General features: G+C 38.7%; 1 protein-coding gene across 3 annotated transcripts in view; it reads left to right on the top strand.

The window, feature by feature from the left end:
• The window catches only part of negr1 (neuronal growth regulator 1), a 169,655-nt gene that overhangs the window by 45,853 nt on the left and 105,793 nt on the right, over window positions 1–18,009 (top strand). For all 3 annotated transcript variants that reach the window (XM_023840468.2, XM_023840469.2, XM_023840470.2), the window contains exon 2: window positions 15,737–15,975. In XM_023840468.2, coding sequence (XP_023696236.1) covers window positions 15,737–15,975 — 239 coding nt within the window. The remainder of the gene's footprint in view (window positions 1–15,736; window positions 15,976–18,009) is intronic.

Below are 18,009 nucleotides of genomic sequence, written 5' to 3'. Positions count from 1 at the left end.
CAGAAAAATAAAGACGTTTGTTGGTAATAAAAATGCATGTTGCTTTGGTACCATTTGGTACCATTGTACATTGAGAAGTAGGAGTTTTATCAGCCTGCTCTGGTGATGTGTGTGGTAGGTTACAGGTGTACCCTCTGTAGCTCATACTGAGGAGACTGAATAAAACAGTATTTTTAATTCCTAAGATAAGGTTCGACCCAAGAGAACTGGGTGTACAAGTTTTTTCCCTTATGTGATCAAAGACTCGTGTAAAAATATTTGCCAGAGGCAAGAATTTCCGTATTAAACGCCAGCTGCATGTTCATTTCCCCACTGGAACCCCCAATTATCAAAGGAGCACCTTCTCACGTTCACAAGAGCTGTGTCCCTGCCTAGAATACCTTTCCGCCTAGACTGAGAACTTTATCAGTAAAGTGGAAACAAGTCAGTAGCATGTCAGAAACCAGAGCTTTAGTAAGACATGAAGACAGACTGCACATCATTTTTATAGAGGCATTTAAGTACGTTTCTGGGGCTCTTCATAAAGCCTATTTGCAATTTGGGAATGAATATTTTGTTTTCGTTTAACTTGTTTTGTTCCATGGGACATAAACCTGCCCAAACAACAGGATTTTGAGTTTATTTTTCATTTTTTTTTGCAGAGTTTCTGTAGCACATGGATATTACATATTGCATTTCAGGGGTTATCAGTATATCTCAGTATTGACTTGGTTTTAGTTTAGCTGCCTTTTTTTTACCATATTAATTGACTTGCCACGCTGTCTGTTTCTGATTTGTCACGGCTGAAGCATGTCAAGGTTGGTGGGTCACAGTTCTCTACCCTTCCTCCAAGAGCTGCTGCTTTATTTTTTTTAATTGAGGTTCTAGGTTTTTCTAGTACACAGTCTCAGCCATGTGGCCCTGTTTACAACTCCTGTAAACCCCTGTGAGCATTAAATCCCAGCATCCATCCATCAATCCTCCAACCGCTTATCCTGTATACAATGGCAGGGGGTCTGGAGCCTGTCCAAGGTAGCAAAGGGCACAAAGCAGAGAGACACCCTCAAATGGATGCTAGTCCATCACAGGGAACCAATGCAAACACAAGCAATTACAAACTATTGGTACTTTATTTACAACCCACCGACATGCAGCTAAACTTTGGACTGCATGAGGAAGCAAGAGTGCCCAGAACAGATAACTTGCCAACATGCGCTGTGTAATCTGTAAATCCCTGTAACTGTTAAATCCCAACACACACTATACAGTCTCAACATCACTCATCACACCTAGTCTTCTGAAATAACTCCAACCCTTTGTTAAAAAAAGTGCAAATTCATTACTGCAAATTACTTTAGCAAAACCATTTGCAAAACAATAGACCCTGATCCTTTCAGCTATTGTTTTTCTCTATGAAACACTTGAATATTTGAGGCCTTACAGCGTTAAATGGCTCGTTGGAACCTGTAATAATTTCAGGTTAGTATCTGAATGTTGCATTAGTGTTTATTACCTGCACTCCACGGCAACCTTTGCATGTGCATTGCATCATACTTCATTTGCTGTGGGAAGAGATTTCCAGCAGTGTCACAATCTCTCCTGCCTCTCCTGCAGCATCATGTTTATTGCAGGAAGACTACTATTATGACTGCTAGTAGTATTAAAAGTAGTACTGGTGGTGGCAGTAGTAGTAGTAGTAATAGTGGTGTTAGTAGTAGTACTAGTGGTAATTTACTACAACACCTGGCCCCATTTAGACTCTTCATGTACAGCTTTACTGTTGATGATCCCTATAATGTATTCAATCCACAGTGTAGTTATAAATTAATGATTAATTTTGTCCATGCAGGATGTACCCAGCGCCAGCTGTATGACAGGATGATAGAATTTAGTCGTTTACATGGGTGTAAGAACGATAGATCTCCTTTGATTATCCTGCATTGCTTTTTTGTGGGGGGTGGGGTGAGACCTAGGGGTGAAATGCAAGCCACCCATCGGTGCATTATAAATGTCCGCATCAGTGTGTGTGTGTCTGTGTGTGTGTTTGCGCACGCACACACACTGAATCACCATTCCCCTTTTAGCTGCAAATGATAATGCCCCAATTAGCAATCAGAATGCATCAATCAATTACCTGTCAGTGGGGTGCTCCCAAATGATTATTGACATTTGATTAGAGAGGATTACAATGCAAGGAGATAAGAGATGACGTCTGTGTTGTGGGGATTGCGGTGGAGCAGCTGTTTTCCCTCTGGGAGGAATACTAGATTTGAACAATAGAGGCAATGTGACCCCCCCTGCCTCCCTGGCACATATAGTCTTGATGGGTCCACCTTGCGTTTAGAGACCGCCGCGGGGCTCGGAAAGCAGGAGCGCCTGCAGATATCGGCAGCAATGCTGCAGGAGTCACTGGGGCTGCCCAGGTTTGAGCAAACGCAGCCTCCGTATTCATCGTCACCTGACAGAATAGGCACAGGAAGCAGCACGCAGGCCAGGCTGCTCACTGGGATAATTCAGCTTAGTCGCTCAGCCTGCGGTTACCACGGCCATTTCCATTCATTGGGAATTAGCCGAGGCCGGACTTGTGCACAGGCTAACCTGGCCTGTAGCCCAAGGACCGGCACTGTAGGGGGCGCCATTTGTTTGTTTGTTTATTTTCTGGTTGTTACAGCAGCACTTAATGCAGTAGATGGGGCCCCAATGATGACTTTAGTTCAGGGGCCCCCATCCCCCTTAATCTGGCCCTGGAATTAGCTATTAGTCCTAATGCAGAAATAACATGTACAATTATTATTTTAAATGTACAGTTATTAAAAATCACATTGCATCCCGTGGTGTACAGAGGAACAATATGGCAGATTTTTGCATGCTCATACGTCATTAACTGCTGGCAGGGGAATTATTAATGAGCCTTTAAATAGCTCCTCCTTCAGGTGTTCGGCAAGCTGTTACATTGGTGATAAAGAACTGAATGCGTTTCCACACAAATTATTTACAATTATACGATTAACTAGCTTATTAGATTCATCCTGTAAAGGGTTGGCATCCTGTCCAGGATGTACCCCAGCCTTGTGCCCTGTGCTCCCTTGGATAGACTCCAGGTCACCCTGCAGACACGAGCACAGCTGCTGTCACCTGCAGCACAGGTATTCACCCCTGACTCACAGTGGATAAGCGACAGGCCTGAAATCCAACTTCCATCCATCTATCTTCCATATTCACTCAGTAAGTGCAGAGTCACCGTGAGCCCTGTGTGTTACCAAACCAAACATGTTTACAAGTGACAGTTAGGAGAAGTCACTATACCAAGCCACAAATCTATAGCCAAAATGCCACCCACCCAACAGCAACCTAATCCATAAAATAGTATAAGCAGATAGATTTTACTACCTGAAACCTTGACAATTGATCGTGGCAGACAGACTGAGTTGATTTTTTGCGTCCTCCTGATAAATGCATTGTCCTGTGACCTCGCTATGAGAGACTGTTAATTAACGTCAGTGGCTCGTCGTCCTCTCGGAACGTGCCGCTGTCATGATCATCGCATAGGGTTTGGAAATAGCTTGTCCTCCCGCTGCTTCCCTCTTTTCAGCATTGTTTTTGTGGCCGGCAATATGGCTGAATTGTGTTATTTCCAGCGTCACTTCATGGTTTCCTGTGGCAGGGCCGAACCGAAACATGTGCTCTAGGACTTGCTATACATTCTCAAGTGTATCCCTACTGGGTCCGTTTCCATGGTTACCAAGCTGGACTGGAGTACGTGTGTCTCCAGGGAGCAAGGAAGCATGATTTGGAGGCTGGGTTGTGAACGCAACTTACTCAGATGATGTAAATCACTGAAAATCTGATTGGTTGTCATTTGTGTGAAAGCTTTTCAGGGCCGTGTTTGACAGTGATAACTCCAGAATTCTCCAAACAATTATTGAGTGTTGAGATACGGATCCCCTATTATGTATTATTTTTTATGAATATCTACAGTTTTTCCTGAATTTTTACAATTTTAGATATGGAAATACTGCTTTTGCCAAACCTCAGAGTTTTTCAGTTACACATAGTAGTGATATTTTGGATTGAATACTATGATTCTTATACAATAAATACCACTGTTGGTAACCCTTCTGTGTTATTAAACACAAGCTCAGTGCTGAGATAACGATGCTGATTCTGTAAGTGCTACTTTTGGGAAACTACCCCTGTACAGGGAGGTACCGCGCGGTTCCTGCTGAAGTGAAGTGTAATTTTCTGCTGTGGTCTGATGTATTTTCTGGAAGCTCACGTCTCGTCTGATCTGAACGTGGCTTTACATGGTACAGGGGAACGTCGAACAAGGCACCCTGTCTGATCTCTTGTACAAATCGTAGGCTTTTGTTTTTTTTTTCATATCTTTTCAGGACTTTTACCTCCAGAATGGTCCCTCCTGCTGGTTCTCATCAAGGCATGAAATCCTTTGCCTTTTCCAATATCTGTCTGAGTCCTCGCATGATAGACATGCCTGAATGTCTGTCAGAGCGCCGAGGCTCCACTGCTACACTTTGTGACCTGTGGTGAGCTTACTGCTGCTATTTAATCTATGAATATTCAGCAATCATAAATGGACCAAAGTCAATGTGTTGGCCTGTGTTCAAGACAATTAGAACTGGTTTTTGATGGATATTAAACCTGTATGTAAAGCAGCCCCCTCTGTTCCTTTGTGCTGTAGAGATATGCTGGGTGTGGTGGTATTTTATGAATTTCAATTTAATCATAGCTCCTCAGTATAGTCTGACTGGAAGTCTGAATTTATATACTGATTTTTTGATTTCTAATATGTCTACTTAGTGCTCTTATTATTATTATTATTATTATTAGTAGTAGTAGTAGTAGTAATCATAATAACAATAATAATGTGTTCATGCATATAAAAAAACGTCAGATGCTTTACCAACCTTGCAAAACACAATAAATTTATATTACCAAATATATATTTTAAGCAAGCAAAACTATCCTTGCACCCTTTTGTAGTCTGCACACTGGATTAGGTATGTGACATATTTGCAAATGTAAGAGGAAGCCATATCAGCTAAGTGAATGGTTTGGCACTACTCAGCAACCTCAATTTTGTGCTTTAAAAAGTAATAATAATAAAAAAAAACCTAGGAATGTGTCTGTAGATGGTCTGCACACTCTAGCTGCACTCGTCGTTATCGCAAAGCAACATCACAGCAGGCCACCAAAGACGGTGACCGGACGCTGTTTTTTAACTCCCTGTTTTTAATGGAATGTCAAGTGCTTGCATCATCAGACTGATGTTTATTCCCTGTGTCCTGTTTTCTGAATGTGTTTCTTAGATTTCCAGTGTGGCACTCCAGTACTTCTATAAAGATGTTTCATTGTTGCCAGTTGGTTTCCACCAAATCCCTGCTGCTTAAAATTCTTACTAGCATCTGATGTTGCAGTGACAGTAACAATGAAACCTGATGGAATAAAATAATAACAATTATACATTTATTATTATTTATTTATCAAGTAATCAAAAAGCAAACATTTAATAGAACTTGGTTGTATTATAGTTGTTTGGCACCGCAGGGCACTTGCGTGGGACAGAGAATAATAGTGGTGAAAATTTTCAGCACAGATAATTCTGTCATTCAGTATTCTGTATAATTAATCAAGGGCTTATCAAAGGTTTTCTATTAGATTTAAAATCATAATGCAGGCCACATGAGGGACTGCACGTGGGATGGTTGTCATTTAGGAATCTAGAGAGCACCTGATTGTTTGCTTTTATGCTATTCCAGTGCTTGTTTGGCTGAATGATGTAATCAGATATCTTACTTATAATTCAAATGGTAATAATTAGTCTAGTACGTTTAATTCGATAGCATATCCATATATGAATGATTAGCTTTTTATGCTTGCATTTCTGTATTTATTGCACTTTTGAGCAATCATCTACATATTTACATATTATTAATTGTCGTTAATACATGGTAGCAGGCAATTACGTTTTTTGTTAAATTCAATGTAATATCACAAAAAATGCAAAAAAGCAAAATGCAGATTAACTAGTAAGCAAGTGCACACTGAAACTTTTTCTTAGAAGTAGAAGAATCTTGGTTTTTAATTGAATCAGTGCAGACGCAGTTCGTAATTAACAGCAGTTCAATGAGAGCAACACAAACAAAAACCTGAAATTATTAACTTCTTAATGAATCTGAATGTGCATTTTCCAGTCAATGACTGGGATTAAATGTGCTCAGTCCACTCTCCCTTTAATAAGCTTGAAGTGATTTAATGAGCCTCATTAAAATACGGTGGTTTTACTGTAAGTAATATAGTGACAGATTCATGGGGTGCTTGTGTAACAATAGCTACATTAATTAAAAATTATTAATGCATGTAATATACTTGTTAAATGATTTTGACAGATTGTGGGATATTGTATGTTGAAAACAATCTTCCCAAGATTGTATAAAACTGGATACAAAAAACATAATTTTTTGTCTGTTTGGTTACATTGTGGATGTGGTAGAGTTATGTCAAGATAAAGCCTTATGCGTATTAGCTTGATTTACTTCATTCTATGGCTTTTCTTATTATCTGTTTTCTTTAAATCAAAAACAGTCAAAATGTCGATTTGGATCTTGTTTTACCTTTATGAAGCTTAATGTTTGAGTAAATCAATGGCCACTTATCCAGTGCTGGGTCACAGTGAGTATGGTGTGTGGACATCACGAAGCAGAAGGTTCGAATCAGGGGGCATCCTGGACTAAATCCCACCACTCCACAGAAACCACATGCCGCTGAACTGTAGGTGGGAACCCACGCAAAATCTACACATGCAGAATCAGGATGGGAATCAAGCAAACTACCTTGGAGGTGTCAGGCCTCAATGTTCCCCACTGAGCCACCGCACAAACATGCCATGCAAAGCTGTCGAAGGCACCCTGCATACCTCAAATAGTGAGTAGGGTCTGCTTTAAGAACAGGTGGGAGGTACCTTTGTAGTCAACAGTGATAAAGGAGAACGAATCCTCTCAGTGCTAGTGAAATAAAGCAAGGAGAGATTACTTTAATTGCACAAGTTTTCAGTTTTCAGTTTTATTTGTCATATGCAAGTTAGCACAGGGTCAACATTACAATGAAATGCGATTGACGAGAATAAACAAGTCTCTCAGCAATATAGTATAGAAAAATAACAAGTTATCTTATATACATGTTCAATTTTAAAATGAATATTAACTCATATGTACATTACCAAACAAAGGGCACTAAAATCTATTAACAAGATTTAATATGTGAAAATCCATCATTAGATGTGCAATGAATATGTGTTTTAGTCCATAAAGTCCAATTGACTGACACAAAACAAATAAGCACAGATATGGTAGTGATAAGGAATAAAATGAATGATGCCTTTTCATTGGGGTCATTTAATGAGGGATGTTGGAGTGACAGACATCGTGAGGAAAGTGACACCCATACGACAACTTAAGTGTTTTTGCTCATCAGATTGTTTACCACATAGCCTTATTACATTTGCCTTGCTCATACTTTTCGTCTTATTTGCAATGAGTTTTTAAAGAAATGGTACATGGTGAAATATTACAACATATTTTTCAAAGTTCTGTCAATATATCGCAAATTGAGGTGTCATTCCATATTTTCATCCAAATTCAGTTAATGTTGACTTTTTACGAATGACTTCATATGAAGTTAAACTGATAGTAAAACAGCAAAGGAAGATGACAGTAACAATGACATATGCAGTGACGTCTCAATAAAGCTGTTCAGGTATGCGAATAAAGACGCATAACATTGAGAAATGCAGGAATATCATAACATGGACATTCTGCACAACTTGGCCTATTTGGAACCACCGTTGTGCCATCAATATCACTTCCAGAAACAAATTGGATTGCTTTGGAGGTTTCCAGCATGATCAGGAACAAGCCTTAGCCTTAAGTTCAATGTCTATGGAATCACTTACCTGGGAATTTCTTCATAATATCGCCTGCCACATTGTATGTCATTTTATCCATCAAGTGGACACTTATTTTTGACATTTTCTGGCTGAGTGTGTGCCAGTTGACAGTACCTTAGAGGAAAGAGACATTTTATAATTAAAGCTTAAATATTTTTGACTTGCTTACTTATAAGAAAAAGTGTGACCGGTGGAACACAGTGTAACATACATAAAGTACTGCCTTGTTCCAAGCAGTTAATTGTTGTTATCAAGAAATATTAGCACCATTTTTCCTTGATAAAAAAAGAGTTTTATGAGGGCTTAAAAGATGGCATTGAGCAGTTTATTCGAAAAGTGTATCTCAACAAAGTATGGCTGCTATAACAGAAAGGGTTACTATAATATTTACTACAAATGATCTTTTTCTTCTACATATCTACTGTGTGATGACACATTTTCTCCAAGTTCACTGACAAGCATGAATAAATACCTCCTTTCATCCTATTTTTTGGAGAGACCTTTTGATATACTCATTCAGATTAAATTTATTTTTCAGTACAATATTACCTTGATTTTTTGAGTCACGGCCATAGCAAACAAGTTTGGAAAGTTTTTGTAAAATTAGATGAGAATTATGTGAATTTGAAAATAAAAATAAAATACATTTACAATAGTGTTTCCAAAGAAGAGTCTGAGAATTTTCTTATGACAATTTTCTTATGCAATGAGAGGTCAAAAGAAATGATAAATTAAATAATAATAATACATATATAATTCATGTGGAGAATATTTTAGTGTTTAAACAATAAGCAGTTAATTATGCTGGTTTTATAATTCAGAAATGCATTATTTCCATTCATTTCCTTTATGTAAACATTAACGTGTTGCACATAAATGAACGTGGATGCGGCAGAGCTGTTTTTTTTTCCCTGTCTGAATGAGCACGATGTCTCCTGCACTCATGTTCACAGATGCTCTGCGTGATGTGTTTCAGTCAGCCAGAACTAGTTGTGCTGAATGTTCACTGGGGAGGAAAAATACCCCATTGCTGTGATGCCGAGTGAAGCTGTGATTCTTCATGAGAGCGATATAGATTTCTGAAAATGATGCTTTTAGGCTCAGGTGTGGGGTGATGGGGGCTTCTTGCTTCTACATTTACTACACCGAGTGAATTTTTAGGAATGTGCATACCTGTCTTCAGTTGGTTGTAACTATACTGCAGCTTAAAGGCGAAATTCACAAAAGCAGAATAATATCTCATGCCATTGCTCTGGTGTATTACGGTACGACTCTACTCCACACAGCACATATATTACTTTTGCAAGTAAAATCAACATTTATGTTTTTCGTTTTCTGGTGTGTGCATCATAACTGGTAATCATGTTCATGCATCATAGCACCAAAGATTCATGGGAATGAAATTGCTTACAAATAAAATCTAATTTTGGGGCTGTGAATAGGAATACTGTTTTAATAACATCTATCGACAATCAGGAATGCACATGGTACACTGACCATCCATCCATCTCCTAATCGCTCATCTTGATCAGAGTCGCAGATGCCTTGGAGCCTATCCCAGGCAGCATAGGGCACAAGGTTTGGGTACACCCTCGATGGGATGCCTGTTGGCAAGCGGATATTCATTTAAAATTAGCATAGTGGCCCCCCGGGCATCACTGCAGCCTTGCTGGGTAAATGGATGGATGCGTAGATTCTTTTATTTACCGAAACCAAGAAATTAATGCACCGTCCATATTTAATAGGGCTTAATATGAATTAATTCAGCTAAACTCTACTAACACATCAACATCCAAAGTTTTAACAACATCCTTTTACACCTAAATGAGTCAGAGTAGCTTGACAATTTGCCCAATTAAAAGAAAGGTTATACTGTTGATAATTAGTTTTTTTGCATTGAAGGAAAACTCTTCATGGAGAGCAATACTTGATAATTAGAAATTCAGTGACTTTAAATTGATAGCGGAGTCAATGATTGTCCTAAACATTCCACCTCAAAGACTGCCGGATTGAATCTCATTTGTGCTGTTTACTGTGGGAATTACGCCTGCGAAACTACAGATATGGCCCACAAGTCACACGGGGCAGGATTAGCAAGGGATTATGATGCTGGCCCCTGCCTCTACTCAGCATCCTCACCTCCTTTCTGTGTCTGCCCTTGTTGTCAAGGAGGCAAACACTCGTACGCTCTTTGTTTTGACGCATTAAAATCAGTTAAGGGCGCAGGAATAACTGCGGTTCTTTAGAGACTTACAAAGGGGACAATGTCTTACTTATTGTTCACTTGTCTCCTCCATTTATTTGGCTATTGTCTAGGGCTTTGTTAATAACATTTTGAACACTGATTTGCATGTTTCGTTTTTTTTTTTTACTTAAAACAGATAAAAACAAAGAAGTGTACTAATGAAAAAGACACATTTAAGACATCTTACAGCATCTGATGCAAAGGACACAGCAGAGGAGACAGCACTCCTTGACCTGGCAGCTTTCTTATCTGGACAGCATATCCAGCTGTCTTAGCCCGTCATTAAAAGGCTCTAAGTCATTCATGGAATGTCCAGACCAACATATGTGAGACCTTTATGATCAACACAGCATACAATCATGCTAGCAGCGTACAGTATGGTAATTTGACTATAATTAAAATCACACTTTGTATCATTCGATGATCTACTGCCAAAAAAGCAGTGGTAGGTTCTAGGGACGTCCACTTTTTTGGTACTGATCCGATCTATTAAATACTTACATCTATTGTTTCTGAGTCCCGATTCAATTTTTAAATAAATCTTTAAGTATGCATGCACATACAGTGGGTGTGGGTTACCATGCACATCCGTATGATGTTTACGCAAGTGCCTAATTAGCTTTGTTGTATTAGATGATGCTCAGTCACTAACTCCTCAAAAGGATGGCATTGCCTACATTGCAGATAGCTGTTGGGCTATTTGAGAAGAATTTCCGCACAGCTGACATCTCGATTCGGGATGTGCATCTCTATCTCTGAGGCAATGCGACACACATCTCGATGCGTTGCCAATGATCCGATACATTGAAGATACATATGAAGCAACTACTATTGCAATACATTACGATTCACCCCTGTTGCGATGCAGAGCGATTCGACACAATGCGACGCGATGCATCACTGGCCACACCTCCAACTCACGAGATTTGCCCAGGAACTTACAGAGAATTGGCCACCAGCGACAGTGGAGAACTGGAGATGAGAGAGTGCACTTGAGAAACAGTTTAAAGAGGGGGATTCAATCTAAATGTGAAATTAATGGTCAGAAATTATTGGTCATAAGTAATAAAGGCATAAGGCCTCTACTAATAATCAAATACTTATATAACCCTGACGGCTGCTTCCCGCTTGATAACGCCAGTGGAGTCCGGGACACCCCCATCATGACACTCTGTGTTGTTTCAGTATGTCGATGATGTCATGTGGTGAGGTGAGGTATGTGCAGGCCCAGTTATGGCACAGCAGCAGTAACCATGGTGACAGTCTGGCTTCAGGTGTTTTGGTATGTTGGTGATGTCACATGACATGGTGATGAGAGTGCAGGCCCAAGTGCGGCATAGCGGCAGTAATCACGGTGACAGTCTGACTTCAGATGTTCCAACCCGGCTGGGAGTGTAATATGATGGGACGATCGGGGCAGGACACATTGTTTGGATACATTTATTTTCTTACTTTACAAATTACTGTTTTGATAAATGTGCTTAGATGTGTTTAGTACAGTATATGCTCTTCTTGTTTCATCCGGTTCATTTTGTGTTTAAATGCTACAAAACATATTTAGGTGTAAGTTTTTGGGGCTGGGAACCAATTAATTGGTTTTCCTTTATTTCTTATGGTGAAAATTCGATCAGAACTCGAACTTTTTAGGATTCGATCCGGAGTTCTGAACGGATTAGGTTCGAGTTCTGAGGTACCACTGTAATTTTGAAAATGGCTAAACATACTGCATCTAATCAAAATCTTTTAAATTAAACAAATAAACTTCCACCAACTCCTTACCAAAAATACTTTAACATATAAACATATGGATGGCTCAGTTTTATTCCCCTAACAGTTGGATGAACCAGGTGCCATATTTTAACTTCTAAAACACTGACAAAAATAAAGCTTGGCTTTTGCGTGCATCAGCTTACACACACAAGCAGGCTTGCGATACAGTACGTGCCCTCCTGTGGTCTGGAAGCATAATTACCCATGAAAACAATAATAACACCAACTCTGAGTTCGATAAACAAAACGAAATTAATAAAGCGAAATGATTAATTAATCGGATCATAGCGATACAAAGATGTTCGAAACGATTCACCCCGAGTTCATCTCAAACTGTATCCAGTGCACACTTTTTTATCGGGCAGTCGCATCGGGAACTTTTATGCCACTGCAGCGATACGGATCTTATCATCCCCTAATCTCGATAGTTTGTAGTTACAAGCCATGTTCCTCAGGCTTACTGTGGTGTGAGACGCATCTGACGCAGTTTAGGTGGACACCTTTGGATCGGGCTCTAGATCCGTCATTGGATCGGGTTGCGGTAACCCATGCTGATCAGTTAAAAGATGCCCAGATCGGCCCACGATTCCCATCTTTGAAATGGGCTCGGGAGGTCACTGGTGGGTTTTGTAGTACCATACATACTGCGGTGAAATGTGGTATAAAGTGACTTACTTAAAGGATTTGCATATATAAAAATTAATGTACTGTATTCTGCACTGAGGATTTTAATTTAATTTATTAAGTCTTAATATGGCACCAAGTATATGCAAATCTCATTTTCTCTAATCTCTAAAGTATATAAACGCGTCTTAATGTGAATATTAATATGAAATCCAGTTTATAATCTGAATAAAATGGAACGTGCCATGTGGGGCACTCTTAAAGTTTTTACTCGCTAAGGAATTGTACACATCAGGCATTTCTTTATATCGGAGCAATAGTGCAACCTTCAGCTGGCATCATTAATCGGACTACTTTGGTTCTTAAATTACAGCAGGACATGTAATTTAAAAACCAGTGAAAACTACTTTCTGAAAATGTATAACTTTAATGTATTTATATATATCCACCCAATGTCCATGACTACTTATCCAGTATAGTGGGGATACTCATTTTCCCCCCCGATGTCCAAATTCCATCAGCCACACAAAGCCAAGGTCTGTGGGGAGGATCCCCATCAAACTACATGACTTTGCATTGCAGCAAGAAAGTGCAGTACCCGGCGGAAACTCACATCAACACATGGAGAATATACTACACACACACACCGGTTTGTAATTATATCTTTGTGGGGACTCCCCATTCATTTCTATGTGGAAAACTCTAATTATAACATGACAACCTTAACCCCTACCCAGCCCTTACCTTAAGCTTAAGTAACCAAACAAAATATGAGACTTTTGGCATTTTTAGTTTTTTAATTGCATTCGAAAACCTTCGCAGAACGTCAAAATAACACATTTTTATCACATTGCGAGGAACATTTGGTCCCCACATTGTAATATAAACATAATCCACACACACACGCACACACACACACACACACACGTAAGGTAAACATATCCTTATGGGGACCGCTCATTCATTTCAATGGGAAAAATGCTAACGCTAACTATGACAACCTTAACCCCCACCCTGCCCTAACCATAACCATAAGTAACCAAAAAAAATACAAGAGTTTTTGCATTTTTAGTTTTTTCATAGCAGTCACTGATTTTTATAAAATAGAGTTTTCCCTTATGGGGACCAGGAAACCCGTCCCCATAAGGGAAAAAAAACAGATATCTATCACGTTATGGGGACATTGTGTCCCCATAAGGATAGGTAAACCCGCTCACACATACTGTACACACACACACACACACACAGAGCCAGGGTCAGAATTTAAACTCCAGATGATGGTAGTATGAGGCAGAAATGATCATCACTAGACTTTCCTGCCATCAATATAAATACCTATTATAAGTAGGTTCTCACTTGCATTCATATAAACTGTATTTATCAGTTTAAATATTAATAATACACAACTTTGAAGCAATTTTTTCAAGCCAATATTTAATGTGTATAAGTGTGTGTCACTTTTGACAGTGTACTTTAAACCTTAAATTTCTGGTGCAATTTCAAGTGACTAAATTCATATTTGTGCCGTAGTAGAGAACTCTGAGGGATGCTTTCATTCTCAGGTGCATTTTAAAGACAGATTACATCAGGCTAAATACCAAACCCTGGCTGGAAGGGAAAATAGTTCAAGTGATCATTCCAAGAAATATTTCGTATTGGTGTGAACTGTGCAAGTGAATAGATGAGTTTCAAAAGAGAAGGGAAATCTGGGTCAGACCTATGCCCCAGCTATAATTATGGCTCAGTCATGAAACGCCTAAATGAGTTTGGATAAAAGGATTAGAGCCTGCTTTGCTTAATGACTGCCATATTGTAATTAATGGTGGTATTTAATCATTTTTGATTCATAGAATGTGCTCTACATGCTCATACTGTTTTCCCTCTTCTAGATAATTACAGAAGTGAATAGAGTATGTAAAATCTATGAGAAAAAAATACAAATGCTTGCAATGAGCTAAGATTTCATAAGAAAAAAGGTGGGATTATTGGAGATTGAGGATTTCACTACAATATCTGGTAACACTTCACTTGAGGGGGTGCAAATAATGTAGTACAGTACACTCTTAATGTATTAATTACGTTAAAAACCACATTAAATTACGTTAGTTACGTACTGATCCCATGTTCATTCATCATCAGTCAGTCATAACAGTTCATATATTTCATGCAGTTGTTATATTTATTCATGATTTGTACTTTGTACTTGAGTAGTAACTCAAATTATTAAGTTACTTGTGTCCCTTTAAGTGTTACCAAATATCCCAATAAGTTGTAGAATTAATAAACAATGAATGACATTTCATAATAAGAAGCCTGATCTCCGGTGAGTGGCCTGATGACCATCTCTGGTGACCATCTCTGAGCTTTTGGTCAAAGGCTTGTTTGAAAAGAGCAAAATCCCAAGGATTACTACGGAGCCCCTAAAGGGACATAGGTGATTAAAAATAAATTACAGTATCTGGTGCGCACCAAATACTAACTGGTGCCTACCAGATACTAACTGGTGTGCACCAGATACTAACTTGTGTGCACCAAATACTTTAGCATCTGGCGAGCACCAGTTAGTATCTGGTGAGCACCAGTTACGGTAAAAAAATATATAAATCACCTATGTCCCTTTAGGGGCTCCGCAGATTACATGAATCAAACAGCTACCATTATCTGATGTCTTCATTTTTGATTCAAAAGAAATGATAGGTTTAGTTTAGTTTTGTTTTTCATACCAGCGCTATCCAAATTTGCATTGTATACCAAATGAAGAAATATATTGTTGGTTGTCAGGACAACATAGTAATCATTTTCCCCATTTTTATATACACAAGACGTCACAGGAATTTTGATTGCAATTTGGATGTAGTGGAATTCCTCCTTTGGAATGAAATCTTTGACGCTTGGCTGGAATGATACATTTCATATTATTCCTAAAGACAGACGAATCTACTTTGCTAAGCTATTCCATCGTTGTCAGTCCAGTGTATTTTTCTGTTTAATACTCTTTCTTTTTAAGCCTAGACATCCTTTTTGCTACTTACTGTTTTTTCTGTGCATGTGTATTGCCTAATAAAGTTTTGTCTCTTTAGTTCGTTATATTTCATAGAGTATTCATGGATTAGCGCTTCAATTGTCTGTTTTGTTGTTCCTGTTTGGCGTTTCAGATGCTACCTGTTAGACGGATTGTCGAAAGGGGCCTGGCTAAACCGCTCAAGCATCATCTTCGCGGGCGACGATAAGTGGTCAGTGGACCCTCGAGTGTCCATCGTCACAAGCGTCGGCGACAAACACGAATACAGCCTGCAGATAAAGAAGGTGGACGTTACCGATGATGGCCAGTACACCTGCTCCGTACAGAACGAACACAACCCGCGTTCAAAGCACATTCAGCTAACTGTTAAAGGTATGTGAATTATTACATTTATCGGCTTAAAATTGTGTCACCAAATTCGCAGCAGATGGTCTTGGAATTCTGTGATATAGTACTGTTTAATTTAAATGGATTTTTATCTTTGGAAATCAATTTCCATGTTTTTACTTAGAAATGTAAGTTGTTTATAATGTTGGTCTCTGACCAATATAATCCTAGAAATATTATCAACTGTAAACTAAAATAGAAAGTAGGAATTGTATCAGTGCTGAATGTCTGGTCAGCTTCAGGATGTTGTGTAAACTCATGGATTTAACTATTGTTTGTTTATAACTATCTTGCCCATGATAATTCTTTTCTATTATCTATAAAATAATTTCAGGAAGGTAATTTATTAATGGCTCCACGCAAAACTTAATTTAGGTTTAATTATAATTTAACTGTAGCTATTTACATTAAACAAAAAGTGCACAACACTCCTTCCGTGTAATGATACCAACTGAATAAAATGTTTGTAACATTTTGACCTGAAAAACAAGATAAAATGCATTATCCTACATGTACTGGTTTTACCTCTGAAATTCTAATTCAAATTCTCCATCTGTTAAGAATTTAAATCCTTCTCTCTTTAGTTTAGAATTGATCCCAGCTCTGATTCCCATCTGTGATGGTAATAAAATGTATGTCATTTGAAAAAATCTAAACTAAGATTTGGCTAACAATGAATAAATGGGCCAGAAAAGAGGCTGGTTGTTTACCCAAATGTGGAAGTCTTGAGAGTACAGAGGCGATTTTCATTTAGATTGAGCTTTTTCAAAGGCTCAATAGGGCACTGGACAGCAGGGCTAGGGAACAGGGAAGGCCGTTTTCCTTTATAAGGACCCGTGTTGCTCACCGCTGGACAGAAGGTGCCTTGTGCGCTTCCCTGTTTATTTTGGTTCCTGTCCCATGACCATTTGTTAAATGGCCAGATCCTTTTTATGCTCACTTTTGTTGACCAAGTTCTCCCCTTATTCACTTCAGTGACCCTCTCCTGTAGTTTTTGGCCAACTTCTCCCATATGTGTAATAACTATAATTGTAAATCAGTTCCAAATACAAATGTCTTTCCAGCAAATCAAAAACTGTGCTAAACAAGATCTTAATTTTCAATGTTCTAGCTTAGTATTTAATGCTCTGGCTCATTATAAGCCCAAAATTGGAGTAGAAAAAATACAATGGTTTCCCCCACTGTAAGTGACCACACACACACACACACACAGTTGTGTAATCATATTTTTTTGGGGACCGCTCATTAATTTCTGTGGGAAAAATGCTAATGCTAGTTATGACAACCTTAACCCCATAAGTAACCAAACAAAATACAAGAGTTTTTGCATTTTTAGTTTTTTCATTGCAGTCACGGATTTTTATAAAATAGAGTTTTCCCCATAAGGTAAAAAAAACAAGTATTCATCATGTTGTGGGGACATTTGAAAATATAGTATTTAATGCTTTGGCTCATTATAAGCCCAAAATTGGAGTAGAAAAAATACAATGGTTGCCCCCACTGTAAGTGACCACACACACACACACACACACACACACACACAGTTGTGTAAGCATATTTTTTTGGGGACCGCTCATTAATTTCTGTGGGAAAAATGCTAATGCTAGTTATGACAACCTTAACCCCATAAGTAACCAAACAAAATACAAGAGTTTTTGCATTTTTAGTTTTTTCATTGCAGTCCCGGATTTTTATAAAATAAGGTAAAAAAACAGGTATTCATCATGATGTGGGGACATTTGGTCCCCACAAGGAAAGGTATGCCTGGACCACACACACACACACACACACACACGCACAGTAGGGTAAACATATCCTTATGGGGACCGCTCATTCATTTCAATGGGAAAAATGCTAACGCTAACTATGACAACCTTAACCCCTAACCTGCCCTAAGCATAACCATAAGTAACCTAACAAAATACAAGAGTTTTCATAGCAGTCACCGATTTTTATAAAATAGAGTTTTCCATTATGGGGACCAGGAAACATTATGTCCCCATAAGGATAGGTAAACCC

This window comes from Paramormyrops kingsleyae, chromosome 15, assembly GCF_048594095.1.
Source record: "Paramormyrops kingsleyae isolate MSU_618 chromosome 15, PKINGS_0.4, whole genome shotgun sequence".
Taxonomy (NCBI): Eukaryota; Metazoa; Chordata; class Actinopteri; order Osteoglossiformes; family Mormyridae; genus Paramormyrops; species Paramormyrops kingsleyae.
This window is presented reverse-complemented; position numbering and strand designations above follow the sequence as displayed.